Consider the following 16,027-nt stretch of genomic DNA (forward strand, 5'->3'; position numbering starts at 1 on the left):
CTAGGAGGCAGCAGCACCAACTACTGCACAACTGTGCCCCCTTGTATTAAATAAATGAAAGCTCCTTTCCATGCATCACTGAGAGAAAGCAGTCCCAACTTCCAAAGGCCTTTCCTAATCTCTGTCCTAGATTGGAATTCAGTAGCTAATTTCCCTCTATTCAAAATGATGATGCATCACTGGGACCCACAGTATGGCCACCCCTCCTAACTGGCAACACCCTTGTCCTTAAATTCCCAGTAATTAGAGATGAAGTTCTGGGACCTTGTTACAAAGCCCAGTTGGAAGAACCGTAGAAGCAATGATGTCACAGAGTCTGCTCTGTCTTTTATGAAGTTTGAGCTCTTGAGTGTTGTTGACACTGCACTGAGTCAGTAACAGGCTCTCTGACCTATCATGCCCAAGCCAACCGTTGTACCTACTGTACTAATCCTATTTACCTGCATTAGGTCCAAAGAGTTCTATACCTTTGCCTTCTATATCTTTTCACTTTTAAAGAAGTGTTTTCAAATTTCACAGCCCATGATTGTTCTGTTGTTTCATCTTGAACATCTTTTGTTCAACATCTTTTTCCTGCTTCCTTTCATTTTAAAGAAGCGTTTCTCTAGTGCTGTGCTCTTGCCAAGAGAAACGCTCCTTCAAAATGAAAGGAAGCAGGAAAAAGATGTTCTTTAAAAGTATCACAGCAAGGACTGCCAGCCTGAATGGTTCATGTTATAGGTAACAAACTGATCATCTCATCTATGCATTTAGTACCTCCAACATTAACTGCACCATCCTTGTTATTCACAAGGGATTCAAGATAACAAAATAAGCAGATACCGCTAGGGCACTCTCTTTGTACCTAATACAACCTTTCCTCCCCCTCTAAACATAAAAATACTCGAAAATATTCTTAAACATTAACACACATAATGAATAGATTAAAATGTTTAAATACTTAAAAGTAAATGGTATTAGCTAACAAACTATTTCCAGTGAAACTTACAAGCAGAGACTGGCTTTGAAATCCCAAGACATAGCTGTGTAAACACCGCAAGGAGTCACTTGATACAAGTGGTCTGACTACCAAGCGTCGTATTTGTACAGATAAGGATTTGTTCCTGAGTATACATATTGATATTTGTTAGAAAAAAAAATTGAGGTGGCTCCTGGAGCCAAACTTAAGAGTAGCTGATTCATGAATAGCTATCATCAATGAAAAACAAGGGACTGGGTGCATTCCTACATAGCCACCACCATTCTATTCCCAGTAAACCAGTCATCTAAAGGTCATCTAAAACTCTGATGCCCATGTTCTCTCTCACATGAAGTCCTGTTCATCCTCTACCTCTGTGTTTGCTGACCTTTAGAAACTACCAGTTAAGCAATTCTTTAGTTATATATAAAAAAAATCACACTTGTTTTCAAACTCCTCCATGGTCTTATCACTCTCCTCCTCTGTCTCCCCCATCTCTATAACACTCAGAGAAACTAGCATTCCTCTGATATTCTGCAGATCCCCAAATTCAATTGCTTCATTGTTGATAGGTAAGCCTTCAGCTACCAAGTTCCCAAGCTCTGGAAATTCCAAGCATTGATCTCCCCAATTCTCTCTCCTCTTTTAAGTTGCTCCCAAGACCCAAGTCTTTGAACAAATTTTTGTATCATTCTTGGTGACAATGTCCTGGGGTGGAGGTGCTTCATCAAATCAAAGAAATCTTTGGCATTCGAATCCATTAGTTTATAGTCAATTGGACTCCATCCTTTAGTTTTCACTATTTTGAAGAAAACAACCTCAGCCTAACCAGTTTCTCCTCATAACAACCCCCAGTCAAGTCAGTATCTGCAATTCTTGCTGATATCTTAAGTAGCAGCAAGGTTTGTTTTTATGAACATCCGAATTGGGAATTACAGTGTAATAGTAATGAAGGAACAGACGGGGAAATTTTAATCAGACCATGAAGAAAAACTCACTGCAGTCAGGTAACCCCAATAATTAAAGAAACATGATGTCACTTAATTGAACAGGGAAAGAGATGAATAAAACATTACAGCTCCAACAAAATCATCAGTTTTAATAAAAGCAAATCAGAAATAGATGTTAACTCACCATTATCCCAAGCAGAAACCAGATCACAACCAGATAACGACAGGACCAAAAACATAAACTTTAAAAACACGCACTGCTTCATTCTACCAGCCTTGAATAGATCCATTAAAGGGCTCTGCTTCCCTGCAACAAAATCAGTGGTTCAAGTTAGATTTAACAGTACAATTAAGCCACAAAGTATTTGTCGACACTTCTGAAGGATATCAGATTTTTCCCTTTCGTACTAATTGACTACACCCTGCAAAAACAGATCTTGTTGGGCCAGATGCCTGAGATTTAGAAGATATAAACAATGCAGACACCCTGATAACAAAATATTCTGCGAACACTGCAAGATGTACTGCACCATCAATGTAATATCCAAAAGTTGTTGTGAAGAACTGTTTCCTGCTGGCAAGATTCCATACAGTTCTGGATTTGGTGGCATAATTCCAGCACCTTGTACCTCAATAGCTACTTATGGGTCCCAAAAGTGCATACTCAGAGAGAACGTTGCAATCTGCAGAAGATAAATCATATTGAACCATGAGAAACAGCTCTCAGAAATAGTTACCCAAGCATAATTAAACAGTCCAAATGAAGAGTCTCATTCCGAAACATTAACTGTCCATTTCCCTTTATAAATACTGCCTGACCCATTGAGTTCCTCCAGCATCTTGTGTGTTGCTTGACCTTGAAGGGCTCCTGCAACCCCCTACTGAGAACAGCTCAAAAGATCCAGTCAGGGAAATGAATCTCAGGCATATTTGCCCTGAAAGTGCCAATAGGCAGCTTTAAATGCTTCAGCTTGCTGTAGTAGTAAGTCATTTAACCACTTGGAAAGCCTCAGCCTAATACCAAACAATCTCTTTTGTCTTAAGAGTCATAATACATCAGGTATTCCTTGGAAAGCAGTGGTCATAAGGTTTCAATCTGACAATCTGCATCATCTGGTGCACAGAAAATATCCATCAAGAGGTAATTATAAACAAGGAGGAATGTGAAAACAATATACCATACCGAAAATATATTATGTCACTCCAATACTTATATAGTTCAAAGTATTCAGCTCCAAAAACAATTGACTGGTTACATAATTAAGATCAACTAAATTCGTCCTCCTATGCTGATTGAAATACCACATTGCCAAAGTATAAAATTTGTTCTAGTTCTGTTATGTCTTGGGTTGTCAATTAACGCAGATGCAAATACCTACCAAAGAAATTAATACTGAAAATAATGCATCAGCCTCTGTAAAAAGACGAGCTGAACAAACAGAATTTAATCTGAAGACAAAAGGAGTTTTGCTTAAGTATAGCTCCTCAAGCACCAAAATTTAATTTCCAAGTGGCATATTTTAAATGGGAAACATTCTCATTAGTAAGCACAGAATCAGAAGATGAAGGAGAAATCAAGAGGTAACTGGAACCCTCACTTTTCCATCAATTTATATAGTGTCTATGAGAGATCAAAATAGACACTGCTTCCAAGTCATCCAGTGAGGTACAGTTTTTAACATCCCATCAAATGGGAGGTCAGCCTAGGGTGGGACACATGCATTTGAGCACACCACAAGAACATATGAACAAACAGCTTTCATCGTGTTCAGTAGCCATTTTCTACAAAACTAGTTACTCTCAGTGATAAATAGTTATTTGGGTAGTACCATTACCTGTAAATACTGCATCACTCCTGCAAACTAAACAGGACAAACTAAGCATGAGAGTGGGAAAAATGAAACAGCATAAAATTTCACCAGTTCAAGAACTCTATGAAGGCAGGATTAATCTCAGCCAAGAACCCCAGTATTTTGCACACAGTGATCTAGGTCACAGTGGTTAATGCCTATCACAGGAACACAAGAAAATGGGAGCAGGAACAGGTCACCAGGCCCCTCAAGCTTGCCTTACCATTTAATATCATGTCTGATCTCCACTGGTTTCAACTCCTCTTCTGTGTCACTTCCCCATAACCCTCAATTCCTTAATATTTCAAATCTTCACCTTAAATATACTTAATGATCTGGGTCCCCAGCACCCTTGGTGGCAGAGAATTCCAGAGATTCACTACCCTGAGCAAAGAAATTTCTATGCACCTCAGTGTAAAATGACCAGCTCTAATCAATGTTTTGTAAATTTGGTCATCTTAAGAGTCAGAATTGTACAGCATAGAAATGGACCCTTTGGCCTGTCACATCCACGTTGGCCTTCTTGCCCATCTAAACTAATCTCATTTGCCTGCATTAGGTCCATATTCTTCTATTTAAGTGCCTGTCTAAATGTCTCTTAAATGGGGCTACTTATGGGGCCCAAAAGTGCACACTCAGAGAAAACACTGCAATCTGCAGTAGAAGTTAATTCATATTGAACCAGAGAAGCATCTTTCTGATTCCAACATCTCCTCTGACAACAAGCTCCAGATATCAACCACACTTCATGCGAAAACTTTCCCTTCAAATCCCTTTTAAAGCTCCTTCCTCTCACTTTGGATCTGCGCCCTCTTGTTTTTAATACCCCTACTGGGAAAAAGATTCTGACTATCTACTCTATCTATGCCTCTCATAATTTGATATACCTCTATCAGGTCACCACTCAGCTTCACTCCAGGGAAAACAAACCTAACCTATCCAATCTCTCCCCATAACTAAAATCCACCAATCCAGGCAACATCTTGATGAATCTCCTCTACGCACTCTCCAGCACAATCACATTGTATTTACATGGTATTCAGCTACCCAATACCATCTCAAATGCTCCTCAACTTGAAGTGATTATGACCCACCATAATTAGACCTGTGAGGAGACTCTGCTCATCTGAAAACCTGTGCTGGTTTGATGAGAATGACCAGGAGATCCAGGAGCTAATTTACCACAACCACATCCCTTCCTTTAGTGTGGTGACCAGAGCTGCACAAAATACTCAAGTGTAGTCTAATCAATGTTTTGTAAAGTTGCAACATAAAATCTCAACTTTTGTTCTATGCTCTGACCTTTGAAGGCAAGCATGCCAAGTGCTTTCTGCATCACCCATTCAACCGATGTTTCCACCTTGAGGAAACTATGGACTTGATCCACAAGGTCCCTCTGTTCATCAACATTCCCTAGCATGCTAACATTTACTACATCCAATCACTACTCGGCTTCCCAAAATGCATCACCTCACACTTGTCGGGGTTAAATTCCATTTGCCAACACTCTGCCCAACTTTACATTTGATCTATATCCTGCTGTGTAGTCTTAAACAACCTTCCTCGCTATCCATGACACAACCAACTTTTGCATCATCCACAAGCTTACTAATCATACATCCTACATTCACATTCAAGTGGTTAATATGTATCACAAACTGCAAGAGTTCCAGCACCAATCCCTGTAGTATACCACTGGTCACATTGTTCTAATCAGAAAAGCATCCTTCCATCTCTACCCTCTGCCTCCTATCACCAAGTAACTTTTTGATCCAATTAGCCAGGTTGCCTCGGATCCCATGTACCTCAACCTTCTGGGCCAGCCTACCTTGCAGGGCCTTGACAAATATCTTACTGAAGTCTATTTAGGCAACATTTATCCTCTGTTCTCACCCCCCTTTCCTCTGGGACAGATTCCCCTGATCATCACCTTACACCCAACTAGCCTCCACATTCAACAAAGCATTCTCTGCACCACCTTCAAAGCGATTCCACCACCGGACATATTTTCCCATCTTCACAGGGACCATTCCCTTCATGACTCCCTGGTCTATTGCTCCATTCCCACTAACCACCCCTCTTCTCATGGCACTTTCCCTCGCAACCACAGGCAATGAAACACCTGTCCTTTCACCTCTTCTCACCATCCGTGGACCCAAAGAATCTTTCCAGGTGAAGCAGTGATTCACTTGCACGTCTTCCAATCTAGTGTACTGCTTTCGGTGTACACAGTGTACATTGGACAAACCAAACACAGATTGGGTGATCGCTTCGCAGCCCTGTGCTTCTCGTTACCTGCCATTTTAATTCCCCATCCCACTCTGAACTATTGGTCTTGTGATCTCATGCAGAATACAAGCTTGAGGAACAGCACCTCATCTCCCAACCAGGCACATTGCAGACTACTGGACCTAATATAGGTTTCTAAAATTCAGCGAACAATTCGCACCTGCATTGTCCATCTGTACTATTGCTCAGCTTGTTTGTTGTTTTTTGTTCCATTTTTTTGTTTTTTTTCCCCCTCTGGGAGTCATGGACATGCGCGGCCTGACTTGCTCTCTAACTGCTTCCACTAACCAGATAAGGTCATACCTTAGTTTTCAGCTTATAACCCTTGGTCACCACAGTTTTACTCCCTCCCCCAACCTCCCTGCAGCTTAACCAGCTTTTTTTCTCTCCTTCCCGGTTCTGAGGAAAAGTCTTCAACCTGAAATGTTGATTCAGTTTGTCTTCCTACTGATGCGGCCTGACCTCCTCGATATTTCCAGCATTTTCTATTTTTGTGCAAGGCCTCTCTTGATTCATTCCATAATCCATAGACTTGAATCTAGAATCTCCTAATTGCAGAAAACTATTGTCCATCAACGTAATTTGAGCGTATTAATTCAACAGCTAGTTAAAGAAAAATCTATGTCCTCTAGGGCAGGAAATCTGCCAAGCTCACCTGGTCTGGCCTACATGCGACTCCAGAATCACCCCAAGTGCTCTCCTCTTAAAGGGCTATTAAACAACTTATTTGTTCAAACAGAGAAAAAATAAAACTGGGTGACACTGACCCAGGCACTGAATTTGCAATTGGCAAAATTACTTTGAACCCAGGTGTTCTTAGAGTTCTTACAAACATCTGGGGACTGGTGTCTAAATTGGAAAAGCTGTACTACAAACTAATCATGCAACAGCCAGCCTTGAGTAACATAGGATGACATATGTGCTAAACAGCAAAAACAGTATGCAACAGACAGAGCTAAGTAATCTCACAAACAATGGATCAGATCAAAGTTCTGTAGTTCTACCACATCTTGGCAGCTCAAGATGGTAGCTCAATAATATCCCCATTTAATAAAGTCCCCATCTTCACTGATGGTGGGGCTCAGCACAAGAGTGCTAGAGGCATGGGTGACATATTTGCAGTTTTTTTCAGCCTCAAGTGCTAAACAGAATATCAATCTCAACTTCCTCCAGAGATCCCCACCACCAGATTAGATTAGTTTATTGTTTTATACACCAGGGTGCAATGAAATTCCTTGTTCACATGAAGCTCACAGACTAAACAGTACACATGGTAACAATAAATACAACAATAAATACAGCAGAACAGTGCAAAGATTGTAGTGCAATCTGAAATAGTGAAAAAAGAAATGCTACAGTGGCAATAACGGAATAACTGAGAAAGGTAGAATTAAGAGTCCAAGAACGTTATTTGCCAAGACTCCTCTTACGTCATCTCCACACGTGAAATATATACCACAAGAAGGACAAGGGTAGCAGGCCCATGAGGACACCACCACCTGAATAACTCAGCATGTGAATCAAGTTAAAATACAAATCACTTGTAATTGTAATACAGCTGAGAAGGAGTCAGAAGGCCTATGTCCCCATGAAAACATAAAGCTGGATCTTCAGAATTCTAATTCAGCATATCACATTCCTTGCATAATATTTTCCTCAGGAGTCCCTATGTACAAAGGATTCATATAACCAAATGGAATAATCCCAAAACATGTAGATGGTGTTGCAAGAATCTCCCGAAACAGTTGAGTCACAGACTTCTTCCTCAGATTGCCTTAAATACTGGAAACTCCACTCACTGTATTTGCCATTATTTCCTGTGTTTAAAGGGAAGAATACAAAATGGAATTCCATTTTAAATTAATGCTTACGTTCATATAATATGGTTTAGCTGGCAGAGCCCTGAAAAGAACACAGCTTTGACCAGAGAAACAACTTTGCATAGGGTTGTACAGCAAAGAAACAGGCCCTTCAGCCCACTGTATCTATACCAACCATCATGCCCATCTATGCTAATCCCACTTGCCTGCATTAATTCCTTATCCCTCTACACCTTGCTCATTCAACTACCTGTCCACATACCTCTTAAGTATCATTATGTTCTTGCCTCCATGACCTACTCTGGCAGCTCTTCCAGGACCCCTTTAAACCTCCCTCTCACCTTAAATCTACGCACTCTAGTTTAAGACACCTCTACCATGGGAAACAGACTCTGGTTATATATGTCTCTCAATTTTATATACCTCTATAACGTCACCTCTCAGCCTCCTATGCTCCAGGGAAAAAGTCCCAGCCTATCCAATCTATCCTCATAACTCAAGCCCTCCTATCCAGGCAAAATCCTTCTGAATCTCTTCTGTCCTCTAAAGGTTAATTGCATCTTTCCTTTCATGAGGCAACCAGAACTTCACACAATACTTCTAGTGCAGTACAACCAATGCTTTGTACAACTGTAACAAGGCGTCCTTGTATAAAGGGATGAGGGGAAGGGGTGGAGCAAAAAATATGCACACCTGGGTAGTCTACAACCTGACAGCATGAACATTGAAGTCTCCAATTCCAGGTAACCTGCTCCCCCTCTTGTTCTTTTCCTCTCTCCCCAGATCTAACCAATTCCTCCTACACCACCCCACCAGCCCCCAATTCATCCTGGTTCTTTCCCCTGATCCACCCACTCCATCTGCCCATCACCTGTATTTTCCTCCCACTAGGTCCCCTCCCCCACTGGTCCCATCCACCCTCCCCACCTGCCTTATTTGGTGCCAGGCTCCACCTTCCTTTCCTATCAGATTCCATCATCTACAGCCCTTTGTCACCTCCACCTGTCACCTCCCAGTTTCTGGTACTATTTCCACTCTCCCTTCCTCCATCTACTAATCACCCCTCCTCTGGATCCACCTATCACTTGCCAAAGCTTGCTCCACCCCTTCCCGTCACCTCTTTATACTGGCCATCTCCCTTCTATCTTTCAATCCAGATGAAGGGTCTCAACCCAAAACATACTCTGTCCATTTCCCTCCTCAGCCTGTCCAGCTCAGTTCTTCCAGCAGTTAGTTTTTTGGACAAACTAGTTTTCGCTAGAATTCTGGGGGCTGAGAGGTGACCTGATAGAAATATGTAAAATTATGAGAGGCTTTTTCCTATGGTGGAAATGTCAAATACTAGAAGGGATAGGTTTAAGGTGAGAGGGGGAAAGTTTAAAGAAGATTTGCAAGGCAACTTTTTTTTTAACGTGGAGTTGTAGGTGCCTGAATGCACTGTGTGAGGAGGTGGTAGAAGTAGCCGTGGTAGCAAAAGGCATTTTTGACAGACACGTGAACAGGTAGAGAGTAGTGGGATACAGACCATGTGCAGGCAGAAGGGATTAGTTAAATTGGCATCATGGTGAGCCGAAAGGCCTGTTCCTGTGCTGTATTGTTCTATGTTCAAAATTCTAATGCTCCACTTCAATTACAGTAATTAGTATTCCAAAGCCTAAGAATCCCATATTACAATTCTACTCCATTTTCGAATAAAAGTAAAAATTATGGAACGATAAAGCAACCACTTGGCCTCGTGTCCAAACAGACTCTTTGGTAGAGCCATCCAACTAGTTGCACTCTTCTGGCATAGCTGTATCAATTACATTTTCCTTTTGAGCATTCATCTATTTTTGTTACTATCATCCATAGAGTCAAACAATCATAGAGAGATAGGGCATGGAAACAGGCCCTTCGCCCTGCCAAGTCCGTAGCAAACATCACCACCCGTTTGCACTAATCCCACATTAATCCCCATATTCTCATCAACTCCCCCCCAAGGTTCTACCACTCACCTACACACTAAGGGCAATTTACAGCAGCCAATTAACCCACCATCCTGCAACGCAGTGGGGAAACCAGAAGAAACCACGAGAGGGAGAATATGCAAACTCCACACAGACAGCACAAGCGGTCAGGATTGAACATAGTTCTTTATTACGTGGGCAGCAGCTCTACTAGCTACATCACCATCTTCCATCACCCTCGCATTCCAGATCAAAAACACTAGGTTAAACATTATATCATATCCCCTATGGATCTGTGTTCTCTGGTTATCAACAGCACTATCAGTTTCTCTCCACTTACTCTATCGAAACTATTCAAGACTAGATTTCTTCTTAAATGAGCCCAGATGAAGGGTCCAGCCCAAAACGTTGACTGTCCATTTCCCTCCACAGATGCTGCCTGACTCCAGTGAGTTGCTCCAGCAGCTGCTTTTTGCTTCAAATTCCAGCATCTACAGTCTCTATTAACTCTGTCTTCTTAAATGTTTTTGGCTCTCAGAGAGGAATCCCTGGTCTGTCATCCCTGGGACCACTCCATTTGCTTTGTTTTGTACCCCAGTCCGGATAAACATTAACTCGCCCTCTACTCCGTTAAGCCCCTTCCAGGTTCCCACGGTTCAATGAAATCACCTCTCGTGTTTCTAAGAACGATTCAATTAGTTCCACACCCAGCATTCTTTATACTTTCATTTTTACGTCTTTATTTCTACCAGGCAGTGCAAACCAAAATCTAATTCTCTGCATGAAAAACTTGCCCCCCCCGCCAAGATTTAAACTAGTTAACACCCTTTCCTTTCTTTGAGCAACTTCTACTTTTCCCAAGCTTTCTAGTAAGAATATTGCCTAACATAAATCCTCCAAACAGTGAATAAGCTTCTTAACGTAATATATCATAACAAGTAGTTTTCTTATTTAACTTCGCTCGCGAACTTCATTAAACACGAATCCATATTATTAAAGAAACTTTGAGTGGTAAGGCACACCGCGACAGCACGAGGTTACGAAACAAAAATATATATGTAGGTTACTTTGTTGGTCCAATAAAAACGCAACTGTTCTTTTCATTAATACTTCCAGTACAGTATTACATCAAGACATGATAACTTAAAGGTACGCAGTGTCAAGGCGCAAGAAAAAAAACCCCGATTCTCACTTTAAAAGCAAATTCCGTGGGAGTTGCGCAGAAAATAAGAAAGCTAGGCCAGAGATCAGAGAGCACTGACTGATCATCAGGCTAGGCTTTTAAAGCGGAGGCGCGGGTCGGCCAATGAGCAATTTGCGGTTCCTCAGGCAGCTGTCACGGGTGATCGCAGCGGGGAACATCGCGCTTCAATAATCCATATGCTGATTAATGACATTCAGACACTGGGGAACATTTTCCGGAGCACCAAACCTCATTCCAAGCGATTTCAGGCATCTGCTCTTCACAGTTCTAATCACCACCCCCAACTTCCCAGGTTTATGCGGATTCCTGTTTTAAAAGGATTAAAGACACCCCCATTGCACGCACTTGTGTTGCGGACGGGTTCTGTTAATCAGCGGAGCACAAGAGCGGTCGATATCGCTGTACGATTACTTCACTCTACCTCCACGGAGGATCAGTTGGCAACTCTTAACAACTGATTGCACAATTTATTCAATTCATTAGAGCCAAAACCAAAACAGAATTGCAAGACATACTGATTTTCTTTGATAGACTGCGGCTATCCGTTTCCCAAAAACAGAGTGCAAAACGTCCAAACGCACTGAAGCAGAAAAAAGTATTAAGTTAAATATGTAACTGTTTCAACGGCTGAATAATCAAACTATTCCTCAGAAAATAATCAAGGTGTTGCATCAAAAAGCTTGCATTAACAATGCCAAAAACAGAACACCCCACCTTGCTTTTTAATTGCATGTATAGTTCTTTAATGTAGTTAACAAATTTGCTCCATGTAGCTCTCACAAGTAACAAGTCAAAAAACTGCAGATGCTGGAATCTGGAGCAAAACAAAAACTAGTTGCTGGAAGAACTCAGCGGGTCAGGCAGCATCTGTGGAGGGAAATTGACAGTCAACCTCTGGGGTTGAGACCCTTCATCAGGACTGGATAGACTGGGCAGTCCAGATGAAGGGTCTCGGCCTGAAACGTCGATCGTCCATTTCCCTCCACTGATACTGCCTGACCGACTGAGTTCCCCCAGCAACTAGTGTTTTGCTCTCACAAATAACACTGTGACAGTGAGCTGCTAATCATATATTCTAATGTTGAGTGGATACATTTTGGCCAGCAAACTGAAAATAAACTTCCTTGTTCTTCAAAACGGGATAGTTTTAGGATAATTTCCAATTATATCAGAATGCAGACTGGACCTTGGTTTAACTTCTCATCCCAATCTCCCTTTCTGTTGTTCTGGAATCAGCCCAGACTTTCATGTACAAGTATCTGGAATGAAAAGAGAACCTATAATCTTCAGATTGAGAAGCATGGACTGGATAGTCGAGATGAAGGGTGTCAACCTGAGGCTTCTGTTGACACTACTATAACAAATTAAACAATAGCAGACAACTACAGTCCTATAACACTATTCTAACAGGATACAAGACAAGATATCTTTATTAGACACATGTACATCGAAACACAGTGAAATACATTTTTTGCGTACTGTTCTGGGGGCAGCCCGCAAGTGTCGCCACGCTTCCGGCGCCAACATAGCACGCCCACAACTTCCTAACCCGTACGTCTTTGGAATGTGGGAGGAAACCGGAGCACCCGGGGGAAACCCACACAGACATGGGGAGAAACCAAAGAAAGGGAAGAGGCAAAATAGGATAGAATCATATAGCACAGGAACCAATTCTGATCTTTAAAGATCTGTCTGATAAGTTCCACACCCTTGTTCTTTCAGATAGCTCTGTGATACGATAGAGTCTTTCAAGAGACTGTTAGATAGGTACCTGGAGCTGAATAAAATAGAGGTCTATGGGTAAGCCTAGTAATTTCTAGGGTAGGGACATGTTCGGCACAGCTTTGTGGGCCGAAGGGCCTGAATTGTGCTGCAGGTTTTCTATGTTTCTAAGGTTTCCTTTGTAAGTAAATATACAAAACTCTTGTTATTATATAATGCAGGGATAAAGCTGATGATGTGAAGTACAGTGGTTTTTGAAGATGGACAGGAAGGAAGCATGTCCAGGTTTGTGATTTAGGGGAGTTGAAAACATTTGCCTTCTGAGAGCAAGATGTGGAAAGCAACCTTTGCAATAAAAAATTCAGCAGTTAGGATTTTTCTCCCTGAACGGACCATATTATTTACGTTCACTCTGAATGCGACAGCACAAGCTTTAAGGACTGCTATGTTTTTACAAAAAAGGTTAGATTTCAAGAATGGGTAACCAGCAAATGCTGTGTTACATTTTTGCTCCTCTTTCACTTATTTAGCATAATTTTATATAATGTCCACAATTATAGGAGACTGCTTGACCGACTGAGCCAGCGTTGCTCAGACTCTTCTTTTATACATGAGGCTTGTTGTGGCTCTGCCCATAACAAGCTTCACCCACCCACCCACAATGGGTTAGGAAGGGAGGAAGGGTGTCTCCACTTTTATGTTTGCTCAAAACAAAAATAGATCCTAATTTGTCACTGCAGTTATCTTTCAAGTCAGCTTCAGTGTGACTTTCACATTGGTCACAACTGCATAAATCAGATATGCTCTATTTTATTATTTTGTTTCTTTAGGAGCTGAAAAACGGATGTCAGAATTTCCTGGTAATAAATGATGAATAATTCAAAATGATCCTGCAGTATCAGAGTCAAAACCACTAATTTGTCTGCAATAATGCCTTAATGGACTGATGACAAAAAGAGACCTGTCAGCATCCTCACTCACAAAAGCCAATCTAAGTAACAGCAACTCACTAAATTCATATTGTGTATTTAAAAACACACCCCAGAGTGGAAACATGGCAAATGCCCAACTTAACATTCATATGCTCTGACAGATTCTCAACTTCAACTTGTGATTAATTACCCATTTAGCATCCATAAAAGAAAATTCTCCCACTATTGGTCTGACACCACTGCCATAAGGTGTGCTAAAACTTTGAAAGTTTGATTTCAGCTGGGTCCAGTGTTTTGGTTCTGCTCAAGACCAGCTCCTACACTTTCAGACTAGTGAAAAAAACAGGGCATCTTTGAACAAGCTGTGCATGCACTTGTTTTAAAGATAGTCACAAATACAGTCCTTGGTATAATAAATTCAACAGTAAGCTATTTTAAGCAGAAATCCATTCCTTGCCGCATCAAACTATGGTGCTGTAATTTCTTACATATGCAATTTCTCCTGCATAGACCATTCTTTCTTGTGTTAAAAAGTAACAGCTGCAGAGGCCATAAACAGGCATAATCCAGAACAGGCAAATGTAAAATAAGCATGGTGAAAGCATGCCATGCAATATTAATAACAAATTTTTATGGCTCTAAGTAACACTTTAATTTAAAGCCAAAAGTAACCATCTTTACTAAATTACTCAGGATAATTAAAACCAAAAAATGTGTCAGTGCCTCAAAATATCATCAGCAGGCATAATTGATTCAAGGCTGAACCAACTCAAAATTGGTATTGGTTTTGGTTTATTATTGTCAATGTACCAAGGTACAATGAAAAACTTGTCTTACAAACCGATTGTACAGGTCAATTCATTACACAGTGCAGTTACATTGAGTTAGTACAAAGTGCATTGATGTAGTACAGGTAAAAACAATAACAGTACAGAGTAAAGTGTCATAGCTACAGAGAAAGTGCAGTGCAACAAGGTGCAAGGTCACAACAAGGTAGATCGTGAGGCCATAGTCCATCTCATTGAATAAGGGAACCATTCAATAGTCTTATCACAGTGGGGTAGAAGCTGTCCTTAAGTCTGGTGGTACGTGCCCTCAGGCTCCTGTATCTTCTACCCGATGGAAAAGGAGAGAAGAGAGAATGTCCCGGGTGGGTGGGGTCTTTGATTATGCTGGCTGCTACACTAAGACAACGAGAGGTAAGGACAGAGTCCAAGGAGGGGAGGCTGGTGTCTGTGATGTGTCCACAACTCTCTGCAGCTTCTTGCGATCCTGGGTGGAGCAGTTGCCGTACCAAGCCGTGATACATCCAGACAGGATGCTTTCTATGGTGCATCGGTAAAAGTTGGTGAGAGTCAAAGGGGACAAACCGAATTTCTTTAGCCTCCTGAGGAAGTAGAGGCACTGGTGAGCTTTCTTGGCTGTGGCATCTACGTGATTTGACCAGGACAGGCTGTTAGTGATGTTCACACCCAGGAACTTGAAGCTCTCAACCCTCTCGACCTCAGCACCATAGATGTAGACAGGTGCATGTATACCGCCCTCTTTCCTTAAGTCAATGACCAGCTCTTTTGTTTTGTTGACATTGAGGGAAAAGTTGTTGCCATGACACCATGTCACTAAGCTCTCTATCTCCTTCCTGTACTCCGAGTCATTGCTGTTTGAGATATGGCCTACAATGGTGGCATCATCTGCAAACTTGTAAACTGATGTCACTGAGGGAAGAGGTACACTGGGTCAAATAACAAATGCTACAAGCTACCATCACATAATTTTGCACTGTGAGATAGTCCCATTATCAATAGCACACATGATTAAATCAGATAAACCAGTCCTTAAATTTCCAGCACATGAACAAAATTGAACTTAAAGGACAGAATTTTCACTGGTTGTATTCCAGTATAAAATCTAAGTGCGCTTATCCCAAATTCTATCAGACCAATGCAGGTATTAAACCAATGACATGAACAAATAAATGCCAGCACTAAAATAGGAGAGTGAGGACCTTTGTTAAACATTAGCATGAGAGCACAATAGCAAATACTACCTTACAGTGCTTACAAAGGAGGAACAACAAATTGTTTCATTTTATTAAAAGTATTGTAGATTAACATCTATATTTTTAATGTTAAATGAATAAAACACTTAATAATTGTAAAACTGACAAATGAATAAAGTGGTAGAAGAGGGAAATATAACTCAGCAATAAGTATAAAGAAAGCACATCTCACGGTTATCTCCTCAGCAGCCTTTATCATAGACCAAGTGAGAGATTCTCCAAATGTCTGAATTTTGCATCAAATCGTCCAGCAGAGCAATCACTGCTCAATGCCATGAGCTGCAGTTTGTCTTTTTA

The 16,027-nt window shown here is 41.2% G+C and overlaps 1 protein-coding gene across 4 annotated transcripts in view; it reads right to left on the reverse strand.

The window, feature by feature from the left end:
* LOC127572644 (leukemia inhibitory factor receptor-like) overlaps window positions 1–16,027 on the reverse strand; it is a 199,841-nt gene that overhangs the window by 69,336 nt on the left and 114,478 nt on the right. For 2 of the 4 annotated variants that reach the window (XM_052020119.1, XM_052020121.1), the window contains exon 2: window positions 2,093–2,215. In XM_052020119.1, coding sequence (XP_051876079.1) covers window positions 2,093–2,198 — 106 coding nt within the window. In that variant the 5' untranslated portion in view covers window positions 2,199–2,215. Of the gene's footprint in view, window positions 1–2,092; window positions 2,216–11,005; window positions 11,328–11,362; window positions 11,424–16,027 lie in introns of those variants that run through there. The other 2 variants (XM_052020122.1, XM_052020120.1) reach the window with 2 other exon arrangements.

Source organism: Pristis pectinata, chromosome 7 (genome assembly GCF_009764475.1).
Source record: "Pristis pectinata isolate sPriPec2 chromosome 7, sPriPec2.1.pri, whole genome shotgun sequence".
In the NCBI taxonomy this organism is placed as follows: domain Eukaryota; kingdom Metazoa; phylum Chordata; class Chondrichthyes; order Rhinopristiformes; family Pristidae; genus Pristis; species Pristis pectinata.